At 44.9% G+C, this 21,288-nt stretch overlaps 1 protein-coding gene and 1 non-coding gene across 4 annotated transcripts in view; one reads left to right on the top strand and one right to left on the bottom strand.

The window, feature by feature from the left end:
- Nucleotides 1–277: 277 nt before the first annotated feature.
- STARD9 (StAR related lipid transfer domain containing 9) overlaps nt 278–21,288 on the bottom strand; it is a 152,809-nt gene continuing 131,798 nt past the window's right edge. For 2 of the 3 annotated variants that reach the window (XM_015142036.3, XM_077939159.1), the window contains 7 exons: nt 4,362–4,449; nt 4,093–4,214; nt 3,349–3,413; nt 2,962–3,164; nt 2,610–2,704; nt 2,232–2,390; nt 278–1,674 (listed from right to left, as the gene is read on the bottom strand). In XM_015142036.3, the coding sequence (XP_014997522.3) occupies nt 1,573–1,674; nt 2,232–2,390; nt 2,610–2,704; nt 2,962–3,164; nt 3,349–3,413; nt 4,093–4,214; nt 4,362–4,449 (834 nt within the window). In that variant the 3' untranslated portion in view covers nt 278–1,572. The remainder of the gene's footprint in view (nt 1,675–2,231; nt 2,391–2,609; nt 2,705–2,961; nt 3,165–3,348; nt 3,414–4,092; nt 4,215–4,361; nt 4,450–21,288) is intronic. The other variant, XM_015142037.3, reaches the window with a different exon arrangement.
- On the top strand, nt 13,081–13,181 carry LOC114680050 (small nucleolar RNA U13). Its single transcript, XR_003732124.1, has one exon. It is a non-coding gene; the product is annotated as a small nucleolar RNA U13 (small nucleolar RNA).

Here is a 21,288-nt window from a genome sequence, read left to right as displayed (position 1 = left end):
CTACATGTAAACTGAATCTTTGAGACGGCTACGAGTGGGTATTGCCAGTGTGATCTCCAGCTACCTCTGCCAAGCTCAAATCACACACTTAGGCTATCCCAGTGCAGTATTTCATCTACTCTTCACTAGATAAAGTACACAGAGGACTTTCAATTTAAAAATGTTCTGACTTTTTTGGTCAGTAGTCTTAGTAAGAGATTTATATGAAAAGAGGAAGGAGTATATAAATAGGGTGTTAAATATATCATGTCACCAAAAAAAATTTACCCGAGAAAAAGAAGTTTAAAAGCAATTTTAAAAAACCTTCAATCAACAATATATAAATAACTTAGTCTGAGGTAAGAGGGAAAAATGCCCTGCCAACACTTTAGAAAAATACATCTCTGCCACACTAGACAGAAATATACCTTCGACCACATCTTCTGAATCCCCAGTTACCCTCCATCTACCAAAGATTTTGGGCACGAGAACTAAAGATGTGAATCTTTCCCACCCCTGCCACTTCCAGGTAAACAGAATATTCAGAGTTCATGTTCAGCCAGACTAAAGTACAAGAACACCGAACCCACTCTCCATCCCTTCCAATCCCATCCTAGGATAGGTGGGGCCAGAGCAGAAATCATGGAATGCTCAGGACTTCACACCTCCCAAGTGCACTGAGGTCAGTTCTGGAACTGAGCTTCCTCCCAATGAGCCACTCCCCTCCTCTGGGAGTTCATTCACCTCCTCTCCCTCAAAGGACAATGTTTAATCTCTGAAATTCCTCTTGCCTTGTCAGCAACCATCATCTGGCTGCCGCTCCCACCAGTCCTCAAAAGAGCTCAGCCCCCGACCCTGACCCCAAATCTGTCCAACCTGGTTCTACAGTGTCTTCCATCTGACCGAGCTCTAGAGTGACGGCTCCGTATCAGAGCATCGTCGCTCAACACCCCGACTCATGCCAAGACCCAAGTGTCTTCTCCTGGGAGAGAAAGGGAGGAAAAAAAAAAAAACAAAATCAATAAGAAAGTATTTTGCAAAAATTCAAGAGGGAGAAAAGATTCTGAATCCGTGTTCTGGTTTGTGCGGCTGTTTTTTGAACCCTCTTTCTGTTTTGGTATTTTTAACGTCCCATCACACAGTAGAGCTGAATGCTGGAGGTAGATTCAGAGCAGAGTCTTGGCCAGTGGCTGCCTGCTTCCCTACCAGCCTGCAGAAGCACCTTGCCAAAGCACTGCAGTCCCCTGGCTCTGCTGGCTGTGCCCAGTCCCGGTCCTTAAGTGGCCTCTTTGCTGCAGAGTCCCAGAAACAGGAAAGAGAGGTGAGAAATCCAAAAGGAGCTGAGCTGCATTCACTCTGGATAGCCTGGGCCAGGAGCTCAGGCCATTTGCTCTGCACTGGTGCCAGCTGTGACCAAGTACTGACCGGGCTTTGCTGGCATCCGTGGGCCAGTGCTGTCTGCCCCAGTCGGCCACAGCAGGTAGCATCAGCTTTTCCTGCACTGGGGTATGGAAAGTAACAAGGAGCTGCCACAGTGTCTCTCTTGAGCAGCCTGGGCCTGCATCTCAGCAGCACCATCTTGATGGTGAGATGCTAGCTACCAAGGAAGGAAGCCAATCTGGCTATTACCAGTGGCTGCTGTTTGATGAAAGAGCTCAGGAGCTGAGGTGGGAAGCCTGGAGCACCAAGTTCCACCTGAAAGCAGAGAGAGAAGAATTTAAGGTGCAAATAGATTTGAGAGAGTGTGCCAGGCGCACTCCAGCCCCATGGAGTTCCCCCAGCCTGTGGTGATGGGAGAAGCACCTCAGATTGTGGCTCAGTGTTTACAGGCCCCTGGGCTCTGCTATTCAGATCTAAGCATTGGTGTTCACCTCCTAGTGACAAAGTACAAGTCAAGGGACTGGGAGGGGAGAGGTGAACCAAACAGGTCATCACTCTGCTGAGGTTGCTGCTTTTGCCTCACAATGACTCATCTATCTCCTAAGGACACTGGGATCACCCACAGGATGCTGGTCACTAGGTTTTTGGTAACAGCAGCTTCAGAAAAGATTGATGAATGCCTGTCTCATTCCCTTCTCTCCAATTCCCCAGTGACTCCCTTTACTGCAAGCTCAGGAAGCCCTTGAGTCTCCAGGTCTCAGGCCAAAGGGCCTGGGCACTGGAGGATGTTCAACAGCGAGAGAGAAAAATCCCAGGGGGCTGTGGGACCAAGTCAGCCTGTGCTGTGAGGCCGGCCACAAAGGATTTATCACCTGGGCCAAGTAGATGACTCTGGTGACTTCCTTCCCTTCCACAGTGACGGGCTGCAAGATCCAGGCACTGGGCAGGATCTCCCCGCGAACCATTTTTCTGCTGGGTCTTGGCATGGATGTATCATACACAGACTGGGCTGCCATGACAGACAGGTGACCCTGCGGACAGAGGGAAGTGGGAGTCTGCCTGTGTGGTGTGGACAAAACAGGAACAGGCTCCCCTGTAGACAGTATGGTGAAAGGCAACACTGGGCCAGCCTTCAAGTCACCCCTACTCTGGCTCCAGCCCCAACTTGCCCTCCTTCCCCTAAAGGACTTGATGCCCACATAGATTTTCTCATGACACTTCAGCCCAAGTTCTTCCCACAACGTCTTTACCACCAAGGCAGGCACCTCTTTGGCTTCTACGCAGACACAACAGAAATCCCGCGGCTGCTTCAATGCACACAGGGTAGTATTGCACACCAAGTACACTGGAGGGACAGGGATAAGGCGGGTCAGGAGGCCCATGGACAGACCTAGTCCTAAAGCCTTCCCGGTCAGGGAGCCCCCCGCCATCACCCCATCACCTGACACCTAGCTCAACCTAGGCTGAGCAATCAAGGTAACCTGAGTACCTGGCCTCCCAACAGGGCTGCCTCCAACCCTCCACCACCTCTATCACCCAGCAGGACCCCACTGGGCACACCAGAAGCCAGGCCCCGTGGAAGCCTTTCTTCCCTGGGCTCACCCAGGCTGATGCTGTTGGTCACTCGCTGATGCAGCCTTGCTGTCTGGATGGGCTTGTAATACAGGGGCCATAGACTGGGGTCACTGACAGCCGCCCACACGTGAGACAGCGGCTGGGACACCACACCTGCCCCCAGAAAGCCATGCCGAGTGGAAGAAAACACCTTGTAGTAAAGCTGCACCGCCTGCTCCTCACCCTGGTAGCTGGGGGGAGACACCAAGCACAGAAAATAGGAGGGAGTCAAAAATGGGCTCCAAGGGTCACAAAGGAGGGGCTCAGAGTGAAGACTCGAGGAATCCAGGTAAGGGAAGGGAGGAGAGAAGCCGAGCAGAGTGACAAGCTTAGGACCAAGACAGACACTGGACAAAGGACCCCACACAAACTTACTTCCAGCCAGCTGTTGCCTGGCAGCTGAAGAGGTTGTGCAAATTATCCGAACAAGCAGCCATTACCTGGGGACACAATGGCCACACCCAAATTAGGAGGCATCGTAAAAACTAAGCCCCTGGGTTAGTCAGTCTGGCCTGCCTCTGCTCAATTCTCCTTTTCTTTTTTTTTGAGACAGGGTCTAGCTCTGTCATCCAGGCTGGAGTGGAGTGGCGTAATCACGGCTCACTGCAGCATTAACCTCCTGGGGTTAAGCGATCCTCCCACCTCAGCCTCCCAGTCTCTAGGACTACAGGTACACACCACCACACCCGGCTATCTTTTTGTATTTTTTGGTAGAAACAGACTCTCACCATGTTGTCCAGGCTGGTCTTGAACTCCTGGACTCAAGCAATCTTCCCACCTCAGCCTCCCAAAGTGCTGGGATTACAGGTGTGAGCTATCACGCCTGGCCTAATGTTTTTATTTTTTTGTAGAAACAGGGTCTTGCTATGCTTCCCAGGCTGGTCTCGAACTGCTGACTTAAGTGATCGTCCCGCTTCAGCCTCCCAAAATGTTGGGATTACAGGCATAAGCTACTACACCTGGCCTGAATTCCCCTTTTCTCAAGATGAAGAACCACTGAAGATGCCCATAAGCCTTGGGCTCCTCATCTGTCCAGCTTTTTTCCTATTTTCTCTTCCCGCACACCCAGCAGAGGTCTAGGTAAAGGAATGACAGGGACAGGCAGGAGCAGTTACTCACATCAGCCATAGAAGTGTCCACGACGTGCTTGGCCAAATCCTGATAGGAGGAGGAAAAGCAGGTCCCCGAGTTGGACAGACTGGATGGTGAACAGCAGCAACTGCCCAGGGAGGCTCTGCGGCCTACAAGAAATAGGTGGAGACCCTGTGATGGCCTCAGGACAGCAACAGCTCTCCCGCAGACCAGTGACCCACTAAGATCTAACAGCCATCAGCCCCCGAGTCCCCAAACCAGGCAGCTGGCTATCCCCAACACTCCCCGCAACTCACCGTAGGCGGAGTTCTTCCTCACTGCAGAAAGGCCTCCTCGCTCATCCCCTATCCATACATCCCTGGAATCAGGCAAGTTTGTGTACCCCTGCAGAAGAGAGGATACTCAGGACTGAGCCAGAAGGCAAGCACAAAATTATCTCCTCTGCCTCGAAACTGCATTTCACAGCTTCCAATAAGATGAATCAACTGCAATGGTCTTCCCAGATGGGAATACCAGAGGCTGGACATCCCCCCAAGAAGACCACAGCGATAGAAATTAGTATCTAGATAATCTCTGCTCACCTTCGAAGCCACACAGGCAGAGGCTGCTTACAGGGGAGTTCCAACAGGGATCAGAACCACCAGGGCCTGAGAGTATGGGGTGCTCTGCCAGCCTTCCAAGCTGGGGGTACCAGGGATCAGTGCATGAGAGGCTCTCTGAACCACCCGGGCAACAAGAATGAGGCCATGGCTAGAGGGGCTTTAGCAGGGTAATAAATGTGGAAGATGGGATGGGAGGAAAAGTAACGGGCTATGAAAAGCTGAACGCTTGGCCCCTACCCCAGGTGCGGCAGCCAAGCTAAAGGTCCTAACTGGGGATTAGATGGGGTGACCCTCTGGATCTGCAATGTGGTCACCACACCTCCACCTCAGCAGGCCCCTCAACAACATGACCCTTGACCTCTGCTGGAACTCACAGGCACCCACCATCCTACCTCCATCATCACCTCTAACCTATTGCTGCTCTGATCACAATAAAGGAGGAAACAAAGAGAGTCCTCTCTCCATCCTCATCTCCTCACCTGCTGCAACAAAGCAGGCCCTTCTGCCTCAGGCTTAGTTCTCACGCTGCCGTGTCAGAAGCCCTTCACTACTGATCACCAGTCTCTTCACTTGTTGCCTCCACCTCTTCCTCTTCACTGGATCCTTACTATTAGCCACAACACTTGGCTAATTTTTAAAACACTTTGGGGGCCGAGCAGTGGCTCATGCCTATAATCCCAGCACTTTGGGAGGCCACGGCGGTGGATCACCTGAGGTCAGGAGTTCGAGACCAGCCTGACCAACATGGTGAAACCCCATCCCTACTGACAATACAAAAAATTAGCTGGGTGTGGTGGCGGCGCCTGTAATCCCAGTTACTCGGGAGAATCGCTTGAACTCAGGAGGCAGAGGTTGCAGTGAGCTGAGATTGTGCCACTGCACTCCGACCTGGGCACAACAGAGCGAGACACCATCTCAAAAAAAAAAAAAAAAAATTTGTAAAAGCAGGATCTCAACCTGTTGCCCATGTTGGTCTTAGACTCCTGGGCTCAAGTGATCCTCCCCTCTGCAGCCTCCCAAAGTTTTGGGATTACAGGCGTGAGCCCCTGTGTCGGTTTCTCTCATCTTTAAAACCTTCCTCTTCACTCTCCTGCCTTTCACAGATAAGCTTTTTGCAACTAGTCTCGCTGTTTGCCATCTCCCACTTCTTGCTGACTTCTGAACCCACCCTAATCTAACATTTGCCCTCGTCTCTCCTCCAAACAGCAGTCACCAAGGTCCACGGTGTCCGTGTGGCTGGATCTTGTGAACAACTTCTGTCCTACACTTCCTGAATCTCTCAGCAAGCTTTGACTTAGCCAGTCTCTCCCTTTTACTGACAGAATCACTTCCAGAGGCTTCTCATCTCTCTGAGTGGTTTTTTGTTGTTGATTCATCCTCTTCAACTGTTGACATTTTGGGAACCTTTCAAAATTCAGGCCTAGGCCCTATTTTCTCACTCCACAATGTATTCCTAGGTAACCTAATCTGTTCCCAGTGCTGAACTCATGACTTCCAAAAATAAATATCCATAAATTAATAAGTATTGCTGAGACAAATGGGCAGTCATCTGAAAAAAAAAAAAAGATTGCATAGAGACCCATTTCACAGACATACCAAAATGGATCCCTTATGCTTTATGAATCAAAGACACACTGGGAGATGGAGGAGTACAACGGTATTACAAGAAAACACAATTGAAAAGGTAACTGTGCCTGTAGTACAGTTGCCCGGGAGGCTGGGCAGGAGAATCCCTTGAGTCTAGGAGTTTGAAGCATGAGCCACTGCACCTGGCCTCAAAAATGTTTTAAGAAATTCTCAACAACAATTGAATCAAGGAAGAAATACAAACCGAAATCGCAAAATTATATTAAAAATGAAAATACATGTCACAAGCTATGGGAAATGGCTGAAGCAATGCTCAGAGGGAAATTTTAGCTTTAAAAACATCTGGGAAAAGAAATAAAAATAAATGAATTAATACTATGAACTATATGCCAACAAATTCAATAACATAAATTAGTGACGCAAAAGTTAAACTGACTCAAGGACAAATAAAACACCTTAGTACAGGCTGGGCGCAGTGGCTCACGCCTGTAATCCCAGCACGTTGGGAGGAGGCAGGTGGATCACGAGGTCAGGAGATCGAGACCATTCTGGCTAACACAGTGAAACCGTCTCCACTAAAAAAATACAAAAGAATTAGCCAGGCGTGGTGGCGGGCGCCTGTAGTCCTGGCTACTCAGGAGGCTGAGGCAGGAGAATGATGTGAACCCAGGAGGCGGAGCTTGCAGTGAGTCGAGACAGCACCACTGCATTCCAGCCTGGGTGACAGAAAAAAAAAAAAAAAAAAGAAACTTAGTACATATATTTTATTTACAAATTTAAGATATTAAATTAGTGATCAAAGAAAATTTCAAGATAGCTTCATTAGTAAAATCTACCAAACATTTAAGGAATTAATACCAATCCTTCCTAGATGCTTCAAAAAATCAGGAGGGAACACTTGCCAACTCATTCTATAGGGCCAGAATTACCCTGATACAAAAACTGGGCAAAGGCATCACAAGTAAACTATAGACCAATATCCCTCATGAATACACACACACAAATCCTCAACAAAACACTAGTAAACTGAAATCTAGCAACACATAAAAAAGATATCATGAGCAAGTAGGATTTATCACAGAAACACAGGGCTGGCTCAACATACAAAAATCAATGCAATGCACTGTGTTAATAAAAGAAAAAAACCCGTAAGATTATCTCAGTAGACGCTAGAAAAAGTATTTGACTAAATCCAGTACCTTTTCATGATAAAAATTCAAAAAACTAGGAATATAAGGGAATTTCCTCAACCTGATAAAGGTCAGCTATAAAACATCCACAGCTAACATCACACTTAATGGTGAAAGATGCACACCTTCCTCCTCCGCTCTCACCACATCTAATAAACATTGTACTGGAGATTGTAGCCAGCACAACTGGCAAGACAACAACAAAGGCAGATGGCATGATCTTGCATATAGAATATCTTAAGGAATCTATTTAAAAAAAACATTAGAACTAATAAATGAATTCACCAAGGGTATAGGAGACAAGAACAATATACAAAAATCAATTTTATTTCGGCATAATAGCAATGAAGAAACTGAAAATGAAGTGAAAACAATTCCATTTATAATAACGTCAACAGGCATAAAATACTTACGAATAAATTTAATAAAATAAGCATAAAACTTATACTCTGAAAACTTCAAAACATTGTTGAAATTAAGCCTAAATAAACACAATGGCATCCCATATTCACAGAGCTAAAGACTTAATATTGTTAAAATAGCAATGCTCCCCCAATTGATCTACCGATCAAAGTAATCCCAATCAAAATCCCAGCTGACTTCTTTGCAGAAATTGACAAGCTGATCCTAAAATTCATATGGAAATCTGAGAAACCCAGAATAGTCAAAGTAATCTTGAAAAAGAACAAAGTTGGAAGATGCAGACTTCCTGACTTCTAAAGGTACGACAAAACTACAGTAATGAAGACAGTGTGAGGCTGGGTGCAACAGCTCACACCTATGTAGATCAATGGTATAGAATTAGGAGTCCAGAAATAAAGTCATACATCTGTAGTCTACTGATCTTTGACATGGCTGCCAAGACAATTCAGTGGGAGAAATAATAATCTTTCAAACCCATGTTGTTGGGAGAACTGGACATCCATATGGAAAAGAATGAAATTCAACCCCTAGCTCTCACCATATGTAAAAATTAACTCAAAATGGGTCAAAGAATGAAATGTGGAAGCTAAAAGCATAAAACTCTTAGAAGAAAACATAGGTGTAATCTTTGTGATCTTGGATTAGGCACTCGTTTCTTAGATATGAAACCAAAGCACAAGGAACAACAATAAAAAATAAACTGGACATCATTAAACTTTTGGCTTCAGAGGGCACTACATCAAGATAGTGAACAGACACAAAGAATGGGAGGACATTTTCTGTGAATTATATATTTGCTAAGGGACTCTTAAGAAGACAAATAACCAAATCTTAAAATAGACAAAATATCTGACTAGCTATTTCTCCAAAGAAGATGTATAAATGGGCAAAGGCACGTGAAAAGATGCTCAACACCATTAGCCATCAGGGCAATGGAACTGAAGCCACAATAAGATAGTACTTCCCATCTGCTAGGACAGCTGTCATCCAAAATAGGTCATAGCTACCGTCAGTGAGGACGGAGGAAACACACTGCTCACACACTGCTCGTGGGGAGGTAAAATAGGACAGCCACTGTGAAAAGCAGTCTGGCAGTTCCTCTATGATCCTGCAACTCAACTCTAGATACATACCCAAGAGAAATGAAAACATGGTGCATGGGTGGTTCAGTGGTAGAATTCTCGCCTGCCACCCGGGAGGCCCGGGTTTGCTTCCCGGCCCATGCAGCACGCCCTCCCATTTTGGCCGGGCGCGGTGGCTCAAGCCTGTAATCCCAGCACTTTGGGAGGCCGAGACGGGCGGATCACGAGGTCAGGAGTTCGAGACCATCCTGGCTAACACGGTGAAACCCCGTCTCTACTAAAAAATACAAAAAACTAGCCCATTTTGGCCGGGCGCGGTGGCTCAAGCCTGTAATCCCAGCACTTTGGGAGGCCGAGACGGGCGGATCACGAGGTCAGGAGTTCGAGACCAACTGGCTAACACGGTGAAACCCCGTCTCTACTAAAAAATACAAAAAACTAGCCGGGCGAGGTGGCGGGCGCCTGTAGTCCCAGCTACTCGGGAGGCTGAGGCAGGAGAATGGCGTAAAAACCCGGGAGGCAGAGCTTGCAGTGAGCTGAGATCCGGCCACTGCACTCCAGCCTGGGCGACACAGCGAGACTCCGTCTCAAAAAAAAAAAAAAAAAAAAAAGAAAGAAAACATATCCATACAAAAGCTTTACAGGGATGTTCGTAGCAGCAATATTTATTAGTAGGCAAAAAGCAGAAAACGACTTCCTAAAGGCCCATCAACTGAAGAATGGATAAATAAAATGTGGTTTATTCATACAATGGAGTATTACTCGCCATATAAAGGAATGAAGCTCTCATATATTTTACAACATGAAGGACCCCTTGTTGGGGGTTAAATCACTGTCTCCACTGAAAATATGTTGAAGTCCAAACCCCCCCAGTATCTGTGAATTTGACCTAATTTGAAAATAAGTTCCTTGCAGATGTCACCAAGTTAATATAAGACAGAACTGGATTAGAGTGGTCCCTAAATCCAGTGACTAATGTCCTTATAAGAAGGTTATGTGGAGCTGGGCGCAGTAGCTCACACCTATAATCCAACACTTTGGGAGGCTAAAGCATGTGGATCACCTGAGGTCAGGAGAACAGCCTGGCCAATGTAGTGAAAACCCGTCTCTACCAAAAATACAAAAAATTAGCTGGGCATGGTGGTGGATGCCTGTAATCCCAGCTACCTGGGAGGCTGAGGCAGGAGAATCGCTTGAACCCAGGAGGCGGAGGTTGCAGTGAGCCGAGATCGTGCCATTGCACTCCAGCCTGGGTGACAGAGCAAGACTCTGTCTCAAAAAAACAAAACAAAACAAACAAGTTATGTGGTAGCTTACGACGGTAATTCCAGCACCCTGAGAGGCTGAGGCGGGAGGACCACTTGAGGTCAGGTGTTGCAGGTAAGAATGAGCTGTGATTGCACCACTGCAGTCAGGTCCAGGTGACAGAGACCCTGTCTCTTAAACACTGGGACAGACAGACAGGGAGACAGACACACACAGAGAGAGACAGAACGCGCGCGAGTGAGAGCGAGACTGTCACATGAAGGAAGAGACAGAAATGGGAGTGAGTGCCAAGGATTGCTGGTAACCATCAGAAGCCTGGAAAGAGGCCTGGAGCAGATCCTTCTCCCAGGAGCCTTCTGAGGGATACGGTGCTGCTAACACCAACATTTTGGACTTCTAGCCTACAGAACTATGAGAGCATAAGTTTCTGTTGTTTGAAGCCACTCTATGAGTGGTAATTTGTTACAGCAATTTCAGGAAACTAACACAATCCTGCAAATATTATGCTAAGAGAAAGAAGCCATCAAAAAGGATCATATATTGTATGATTCCATTTATATGAAATGTCCAGAATAGGCAAATCCATAGGGATAGAAAGTAGACTCGTGGTTGCCAAGGGCTGGGGAATGGTGAACTTAGGGAATAACTAGTGGCATGTGGTTTTTTAGGGGGTAATGAAAATGTCCTAAAATTGCTGATGGATACACAACTCTATGAATATACTAAAGCCAATGGATTATAACAACAACAATAAAAAATCAATTAAAGAAGTGCTCAAGGGTCAGGCACGGTGGTTCATGTTTGTAATCCCAACACTGGGAGGCTGAGGCGGGCAGATCCCTTGAGCCCAGGAGTTCAACACCAGCCTGGGCAACAGGTAAAACCCCATCTCTAGAAAACAAAAATACAAAAAGTAGCCGGGCGTGGTGGCCCACACCTGTACTCCAGGTACTCAGGAGGCTGAGGTGGGAGGATCACTGGCACCTAGCGAGGTCAAGGCTGCAGTGAGCCATGACTGTGTCACTGCACTCTAGCCTGGGCAACAGAGCAAGACCCTATCTCAAAAAAAAAAAAAAAAAGGCATGTCAAAAAGACACAAGACCCAAGCTGAAGGAACTCCAAATAATTAAAGCAGGAACAAGTTGAACAATGAAATTAATAATGACAGTACCGTATTGAATCATTCCCCAAAGAATATGATTCCAAAATGAAAAAAACTAAATAGTTGAATAAATTAAGTGGTGGAAGAAGGGACTGCACTTCCTTAGAGAAAAGTTCCAATTAATAAATGTAGAAGGAGGCCGGGTACGGTGGCTCACGCCTGTAATCCCAGCACTTTGGGAGTCTGAGGTGGGCAGATCATGAGGTCAGGAGATCGAGACCAACCTGGCTAACACGATGAAACCCTGTCTCTACCAAAAATACAAAAAATTAGCTGGGCGTGGTGGCGGGTGCCTGTGGTCCCAGCTACTTGGGAGGCTGAGGCAGGAGAATGGCATGAACCTGGGAGGTGGAGCTTGCAGTGAGCCGAGATTGTGCCACTGCACTCCAGCCTGGGGAACAGAGCACCAGACTCCGTCTCAAAATAAATAAATAAATAAATAAACAAACAAACAAATAAATAAATAAATAAATGTAGAAGAAATGAAGAGAATACAAAATTGCCACTAAAATATCACAATAATTTTTACAGATAAGACACACTAGTAGACACTAAAATCAGTGGATGAAAGTTTGAGGAAAAACAGGATTTTCCATAGTCTCCAAGATTTTTTTGGGGGGAGAGGGCGGGGGATGGAGTCTTGCTCTGTCTCCCAGGCTGGCCTGCAGTGGCACCATCTCGGCTCAATGCAACCCCCGTCTCCCGGGTTCAAGCTATTCTCCTGTCTCAGCCTTCCAAGTAGCTGGGACTACAGGCGTGTGCCACCATGCCTGGCTAATTTTTATATTTTTAGTAGAGACGGGATTTCACCATACTGACCAGGCTGGTCCTGAACTCCTGACCTCATGATCACCTGCCTCTGCCTCCCTAAGTGCTGGGATTACAGGCGTGAGCCACCGCGCCCAGCCAGTCTCCAAGACTTTTTGAGACAGGGTCTTCCTCTATCCAAGGCCAATGGTGCAATCATGGCTCACTGTAACCTCCATTCCCCTCCAGGCTCAAGCGATCCTCCCACCACAACCTCCCAAGTAGCTGGGACCACAGGCATGCACCACCAACATAGCGTGTGTGTGTGTGTGTGTGTGTGTGTGTGTGTGTGTGTGTGTGTGTGTGTGTGTGTGTGTGTGTGTGTGTCTAGAGATGGCGTATCACTATGTGTGTGTGTGTGTGTGTGTGTGTGTGTGTGTCTAGAGATGGCGTATCACTATGTGTGTGTGTGTGTGTGTGTGTGTGTGTGTGTGTCTCTAGAGATGGCATATCACTATGCTGCCCAGGCTGATCTCAAAATATTGGACTCAAGTGATCTTCCTGCCTCATCTTTCCAAAGCACTGGGATTACAGGCGTGAGCCACCACATTCAGCCATGTTTATTAATCATAAAGGGCAAAATAGCAACATTCAGTGGAGAGACTCCCAAATACCACCTTAACATCAAAGTTTACATCACCAGAAATAGGACAGATTGGTATCCAGTAATCTCTGATACAATGCACTGAGAATAAGGTATTGCATGATATGTAAATATGATAAGACATATTTACACTATAAAACTATTTGTTGTCTCTCTAAAATTTGAATTTAACTAGCATCCTGTATTTTTCTTTGCCTAATCTGTCAACCCTGAGAAGGGCAAATCACTTTTATGGTATTTTTTGCCAAAAAATGCATAACTTCAATCTAACCATGAGAAAACCACAGACACGATCCTTTTGTAGTTCATAAGCATGATAATTGGGTTTTCACATAGATGTCTGAGAAGTGCCTCTCTCAAACCTTGTTACGTGAGCACATTACCTGTCTTACATGAAAAAATAAAAAATAAAAAAGAAAGAAAGTAACAGCAGATAAAACACATTCCAAAAAATTACTGACCAAGAAGCAAGAAAAGACTGAGAAACTATCACAGCAAAAAGAAATTGATCACAATATACACAGAAATAAACAAGTTAGAATCAAAACTGGCTCCAGGAGAGACGAAAAATCTAAACCAAAAGTTGGCAAACTTTTTCTGTAGGGAGCTAGATACTAAATATTTAAGGCTTTGTGGGCCATTTGAGTAGTTGCAGCTACTCGACTCTCTGCCACTGTAGTGGGAACACGACCATGTACATGAATGGGCATGACTGTATTCCAGTAAAACTTTATTTACAAAAACAGGAAGCAGGTCAGATCTGGCCAAAGAGCCATAGTTTACTAAACCCTGATCTTAACAGACCATTTTCCATTGAAGAAGTTTTTCAAAGAACTAATCCCCTGCTGAAACACCAAGCCTTGTCAGTTTAAAAGGATTATTACATCAAACTTTAAAAGATGATTCAAAAGAAAATTTTTTTTTGAAACAGGGTCTTGCTCTGTCACCCAGGCTGGAGTGCAGTGGCATGATCACAGCTCACCACAGCCTCGACTTCCCAGGCTCAAGCAATCCTCCCACCACAACCTCCTGAGTAGCTAGGACTACAGGTATGCAGCACCACGCCTGGCTTTCTTTTTTTTCCTATGTTGCCCTGTCTGGACTCAAACTCCTGGGCTCAAGTAATCCTCCTGCCGCAGCCTCCCCAAGTGCTGAGATTACAGGTGTGAGCCACCATGTCTGGCTCTCAAATTTTTTTTACTTTTCATCCCCATTTCGCTGTCCCACCAAAATCATTGATATGCTTAGAGTATATATTTTTGTTTGTATATGTTCTTGCAAAAAGTGATTGTTTTATATATTGTATTTATATACTATATATGTTGTTTAATTTACAAATAGTAACATGTCTCATTTTATGGGCAGATCATGAGATCAGGAGTTTCAGACCAGCCTGGTCAACATAGGGAAACCCTGTCTCTACTAAAAATACAAAAAAATAAGCTGGGCATGGTGGCAGGCACCTGTAATCCCAGCTACTAGGGAGGCTGAGGCAGGAGAATCTCTTAAGCCCAGGAGTTGGAGGTTGGAGTGAGCCGAGATTGTGCCACTGCACTCCAGCCTCAGCGACACAGCGAGACTCTGTTTCAAAAAGAAAAAAAAAAGTTTTTCACTCAGTATTCTGCCTAGGTGTTTAATGTGTTGATTTCAATTCTTGCATAGTATTAATATTTCATGTGTGCAACTACCACATTTTACCTATCCATTCTCAGTCATGGATTCAGGAATGTCCTCCAACTCATTGCCACTTCAAATAATGCCTCAATAAACAATTCCTTACATGTTCTCTCATAACCTATGCAAACATTGCTGAGTCATAGGAACCTATAATGGTTCCAACATCCTCAAAGTCCTGCCAAAATCTGGCATCATCTGGCTTCCTAAATTTTCCCAGTTTAATAGGTATAAAGTTTTTATTACCTTTTTAACTATTCATAAGCCTTGAAAAGGAAAAGTACCACCTTTCTTTCCTATAAAAGGAGTATAACATTGATAACAAAACCTAAAGAATATATTGTGAAAGCAAAAACCACAGAAAAATTCAAATATTGATGCAAAATTCTAAAATATAAGTGGACTCCAACAACACATTAAAAGAACAGTACATCAGAATCATAAATATATATTATAGGATTTATTCCAGGATTGCAAGAATAGTTCAATATTAGCCCAAAAATAGATAGATGGATGTATGAATGAATGAAATCATCTCCAAAGACTCTGAAATACCCATTCTGGATAAGAATATGCTACAAGCTAGGAATAGTTGGATATTTCCTTAGTATTGCAAAAATATATCTATCTCAGCTCAAAAGCTATAAAAAAGCCAGGTGTGGTGGCTCATGCCCATAATCCCAACACTTTGGGAGGCCGAGATGGGTGGATTACCTGAGGTCAGGGGTTCAAGACCAGCCTAGCCAACATGGTGAAACCCAAACTCTACTAAAAATACAAAAATTAGCCAGGTATGGTGGCAGGCGCCTGTAATCCCAGCTACTTGGGAGGCTGAGGCAGGAGAATCACTTAAAGATCGAGGTGAAGGCTGCAGTGAGCCGAGATCACGCCACTGCACTCCAGCCTGGGCAACAGAGCGAGACACCATCTCAAAAAAAAAAAAAAAAAGTAATTAAGATAGGTACATGTATTAGCAACTACTAAATTAGTAGTGCAGGTCTAGAGAATCAACCAAAAAAAATAGATGCAAAATTAATTCACAGCAATCAATAGCTTTAATACATACAAAATAATCAGAAGATATAAAAGAAGGAAAAACCTATTTAGAAAAGTAACAAAAACCTTAAAATACTTAGAAATAAATCTGACAAGAAATGTGAGAGACATATGAAAAAACTTTAAAAACACAAAAAGAAAGTTTGAAACTAATATGTTCTTGGTTAGAAAATTCTATAGCATAAGATGTGGTTCCTCCCTAAGTCAATCCACATGATCCTATTAAAAACAGTAACAAGGGCCGGGCGCGGTGGCTCATGCCTGTAATCCCAGCACTTTGGGAAGCCGAGGTAGGCGGATCATGAGGTCAGAAGATCGAGACCAACCTGGCCAACACGGTGAAAACCCATCTCTACTAAAAATACAAAAATTAGCCGGGCGTGGTGGCAGGCACCTGTAATCCCAGCTACTTGGGAGGCTGAGGCAGGAGAATGGCGTGAACCTGGGAGGCGAAGCTTGCAGTGAGCTGAGATCCGACCACTGCACTCCAGCCTGGGCGACAGAGCAAGAATCCGTCTCAAAAAAAATAAAATAAAATAAAATAAAAACAGTAACAAGTTCTTGCAATTGAACTAGACAAGGTAAGATCCTAAATTTCATATAAACAATAAACAACAGGCCGGGCGCAGTGGCTGGCTCATCCCAGCACTTTGGGAGGCCAAGACAGGTGGATCACTCGAGGTTAGGAGTTTGAGATAAGCCTGGCCAACATGGTGAAACCCCATCTCTACTAAAAATACAAAAATCAGCCAGGCATGGTGGCGGGCGCCTGTAATTCGAGCTACTCAGCAGGCTGAGAGGAGAATCGCTTGAACCCAGGAGGCGGGGGTTGCAGTAAGCTGAGATCGCGCCACTGCACTCCAGCCCGGGTGACAGAGTGAGACTCCATCTCAAAAAATAAAAAATAAAATAAACAAACAACAGGCTGGGTGCAATGGCTCATGCCTGTAATCCCAGCACTTTGTTCAGCTGAGGTGGGCGAATCACCTGAGGTCAAGAGTTTGAGACCAGCCTAGCCTCCACTGCAAAACCCCATCTCTACTAAAAATACAAGAAAAATTAGCCAGGCGTGGAGGATAAAGCAGGCCTGTAGTCCCAGGTACTTGGAGAACTGAGACAGGAAGAATCGCTTGAACCTGGGAGGTGGAGGTTGCAGTGAGTCAAGAAAGGCGCCACTGCACTCCAGCCTGAGTGATAGAGCAAGACTCCATCTCAAAAAAAAAAAAAAAAAAAAAAAACAACAGATCAGTAACACAGAGGCACAGCAAGATGACAGAATAGGACCCTTCAGTGATAGCTCCCCACAGAAACATCAATTTGAACAACTATCCACATTAGAAAGTATCTTCACTACAGCTAGGAAAACCAGTTGATAGATAAAAGTACTAGATTTTACAAGGAGAAGAAGATGCATTAAAGAGAATAGGAAGGACAGTTTCATATTATCTGCACCAACCCTCCCCCAACCCTAGGTAGTGATGAGAGACACTGTCCACATGGGAGAAGAAGAGGTTAGTGGACATGGGACTTTGCCTTAGAGCCCAGTACTAAGTCTGCCACAGTAATACGCAGAACCAGAAAAAACCCCACAGCCTAATTACAGGCCTGTACCCATGGACAAAGACTGTGGACCCACACTAAGCACCAGAAAAGAACTCACCACCCATCAGGATGAATGTGATTCTCACATCACTGGCCAACTAAAGCGTTCTTGGGCCCCAAATAAATTTCAGCATGGTAGCGGCCTGGACTTTGAGCGTGACCCATTTCCACCCTGGTCCAGGAGGCCATAGGCTTCAGGTGTAACCCTGCATAGCATCAATTGTGGCAGCCACAGGAATGCCCACATCACCTTTCCCTCCAACTTTAGGCAACATGGTGCAGAGAAAGACACCATCTGCTTGGGGGGAAGGAGAAGGAAATGTGCGTGGGACTTTTCCTTGGAACCCAGCACCAAGCCCACAACAAAACCAGCACCTGGTTCAGGGCCCTGGCCAGCATTACCACACAAGGTGGGGAACTCTCCCTGGGTCTTACTCAGGTCCATCTGGGCCAGGGACATTGGAGTCCATAACAGAGTCCCAGCTACACAGGCTTAGAGTGCCCTCTAGTGCTAAGAGGGCTACAGTGACCACAGGCTTAGGGAACTCAACAGTCAGGCTCCTTTGAATTCCTGGAAGGCCCTCTGAAGGACAGGTACAAACAAGGCCAGATTGCAAAAACTGGAATAAATATCATTTTTTTTCAATGCCCAGATATTGACACACATTGGAAAGCATCAATAACATTGAGGGAACTATGACCTCACCAAACCAACTAAATAAGGTGCCAGTGACCCATCCTGAAGGGATGGAGAAGTATAATCTAATACAGGGAATTCAAAATAGTTGTTTTGAGGTAGCCCAACAAACTTGGAGAAAACACAGAGAAATAATTCGGAAATCTATGTGAGAAACTTTACAAAGAGATTAAAATAATCTTTAAAAAATCAAACAGAAATCCTGGAGGTGAAATACATTGAACAAACAAAAATGCATTACAGGGTCTCGACAGCAGAAATTATAAAGCAGAAGAATAAATCTGTGAGCTCAAAGAGAGGATATCTGAAAATACAGAAGAGGAAAGAAAAAAAAAAGAATGAAAAAGAACAAAAGAAAGTTTAAAGAATCCGTGGGATAGTGTCAAAAGAACAAATGTGGCCAGGCACGGTGGCTCACGCCTATAATCCCAGCACTCTGGGAGGCCAAGGTGGGCGGATCACAAGGTCAGGAGTTGGAGACCAGCCTGATCAACATGGTGAAACCCTGTCTCTATTAAAAATACAAAAAAAAAAAAAAAGCTGGGCATGGTGGTGGGTGCCTATCTCAGCTACTCAGGAGGCTGAGGCAGGAGAACTGCTTGAACCCTGGAGGCAGAGGCTGCAGTGGGCAGATTGTGCCACTGAACTCCAGCCTGGGTGAACAGTGCAAGACTCTGTCTCAAAAAATAAAAAAATAAAAAAAACAAATGTATGAGTCACTGGCATTCAAGAGGGAGTGGAGAATGAGAACAGAGGGAAGTAGAAAGTTTATTCAAAGCAATAATAACAGATACCTTTCCAAACCTAGAGAAAGATACAAATATTCAGGTATAAAAAGGTAAAAAGTCCCCAGTTAAATTTAACGAAATAAAACTACTCCAAGGCATATAATAATCAAATTCTCAAATGTCAAGGACAAAGAAAAGGTCATAAAACCAGCAAGAGAAAAGAAGTAAATAGGCTAGGTGTGGTGGCTTATGCTTGTAATCCCAACACTTTGGGATGCTATAGTAGGAGGATTGCTTGAGGCCAGAAGTTCAAGACCAGCCTGGGCAACATAGTGAGACTCCCATTTCTACAAAACACTTAAATTAAATTGTAATTTTTTTAAAAGAAAATAAGCAAATAACAAGTAAAGGAGCTCAAATAGGTCTGGCAGCAAATTTCTCGGCAAAAACCTTACAGGCTAGGAGGGAGGGGTATGACAGTCAAAGTGCTGAAGAAAAAAAATATCAACCAAGAATACTTTATCCAGTAAAATTATCCTTCAGACATGAAGAGATAAAAGACTTTCCCAGACAAACGAAAGTTGGGGAAATTCAGCAACACTAGACCTGCCTTATAAAAAATGCTAAAGGCAGTTCTTCAATCTGACAGAAAAAGATGCTAATGTGTAACAAGCAAACATTTGAAGGTATAAAACTCACTGGTAAAACTAAGTACACGGACAAATTTAGAATACTCTAAAATTATAACTGTAGTAGATAAACCACTCCTATCTTTGCTATGAAGAATAAAAGACAGATTAAAAATAATAACAACAGGCCAGGCACGGTGGCTCATGCCTGTAATCCCAACACTTTGGGAGGCCGAGGCAGGCAGATCATGAGGTCAGGAGTTGGAGACCAGCCTGGCCAACATAGTGAAACCCCATCTCTACTAAAAATACAAAAATTAGCCGGGCATGGTGGCGGGCGCCTGTAATCCCAGCCATACCTGGCTAATTTTTTGTATTTTTAGTAGAGATGGGGTTTCACTATGTTGACCAGGCTGGTCTTGAACTCCTGACTTTGTCATCTGCCTGCCTCAGCCTCCCAAAGTGCTGGGATTACAGGCATGAGCCACCGTGCCCGGCCAGGGCATTTATTTCAGCATCTTCTGTTGGTCATGCACTCAGCTTTTAAGGTTTCTCTGGGGCCTCCCTGGCTGAGAGGTGGTCTGTTCAGTCAGTTGGAGGCTTAGAATTTTACTTTTATTTCTCAATCAACATGCAAAAATCAGTAGTGCTTCTATATACCAAAAGCAAACTATCTGAAAAGGAAAGCAAGAACACAATCCCATTTATAATAGCTACAAAAAAATAAAGTCCCTAGGAATAAACTTAATGAAAGAGGTGAAAGAGGCCGGGCGCGGTGGCTCAAGCCTGTAATCCCAGCACTTCGGGAGGCCGAGACGGGCAGATCACGAGGTCAGGAGATCGAGACCAGCCTGGCTAACCCGGTGAAACCCCATCTCTATTAAAAAAACATACAAAAAACTAGCCAGGCGAGGTGGCGGGTGCCTGTAGTCCCAGCTACTCGGGAAGCTGAGGCAGGAGAATGGCGGGAACCCGGGAGGCAGAGCTTGCAACGAGCTGAGATCCAGCCACTGCACTCCAGCCCGGGTGACAGAGCGAGACTCTGTCTCAAAAAAAAAAAAAAAAAAAAAGAAAGAGGTGAAAGATCTCTACAATGAAAGCTATAAATCACCGGTGAAAGAAATTAAAGAGGACATGAATAAATGGAAAGATATCCCATGTTCATGGATTGGAAGAGTATTGTTAAAATGTCCATATCACCCAAAGCAATCTACAGATTCAATGCAATCTCTATCAAAATACTAACAACATTCTTTTTTTTTTTTTTGAGGCCGAGTCTCGCTCTGTCGCCCAGGCTGGAGTGCAGTGGCGCGATCTCGGCTCACTGCAAGCTCCGCCTCCCGGGTTCCCGCCATTCTCCTGCCTCAGCCTCCCGAGTAGCTGGGACTACAGGCGCCGCCACCACGCCCGGCTAATTTTTTTGTATTTTTAGTAGAGACGGGGTTTCATTGTGTTAGCCAGGATGGTCTCGATCTCCTGACCTCGTGATCCGCCCGTCTCGGCCTCCCAAAGTGCTGGGATTACAGGCTTGAGCCACCGCGCCCGGCCTAACAACATTCTTCATAGAAAAAACAATTCTAAAATTCATATTGACCCACAAAAGACCCCAAACAGCCAAAGAAATTATGAGCAAAACAAAGCTGGAGGCATCACACAGTACCTGACTTCAAAAAATACTACTAAGGTATAGTAACCAAAACAGCATGGTACTGGCATATAAACTGTCACATAGACTAAAGGAACAGAACGGAGAACACAGAAATCCATACATTTACAGCCAAGTGATTTTTGACAAAGACAGAACACACAATGGAGAAAGGGCAGTCTCTGTGGTAAATGATGCTGAGAAAACTGGATATCCACATACAGAAGCATGAAACTAGACCCCTATCTCTTACCATATACAAAAAGGTTCAAAAACTTATATCTTAGACCAGAAAATATGAAACTATAAGAAGAAAACATATGAGAAATGCTTTATGACATTGGATTGGGCAAGGAATTTTTGGATAAGACCTCAAGAGCACAAGCAACAAAAGCAAAAATAGACAAATGAGGTTACATCAAACTAAAAGGATCCTGCACAGCTAAGGAAAAGAGTGAAGAGACATCCC

Source organism: Macaca mulatta, chromosome 7 (genome assembly GCF_049350105.2).
Source record: "Macaca mulatta isolate MMU2019108-1 chromosome 7, T2T-MMU8v2.0, whole genome shotgun sequence".
In the NCBI taxonomy this organism is placed as follows: domain Eukaryota; kingdom Metazoa; phylum Chordata; class Mammalia; order Primates; family Cercopithecidae; genus Macaca; species Macaca mulatta.
This window is presented reverse-complemented; position numbering and strand designations above follow the sequence as displayed.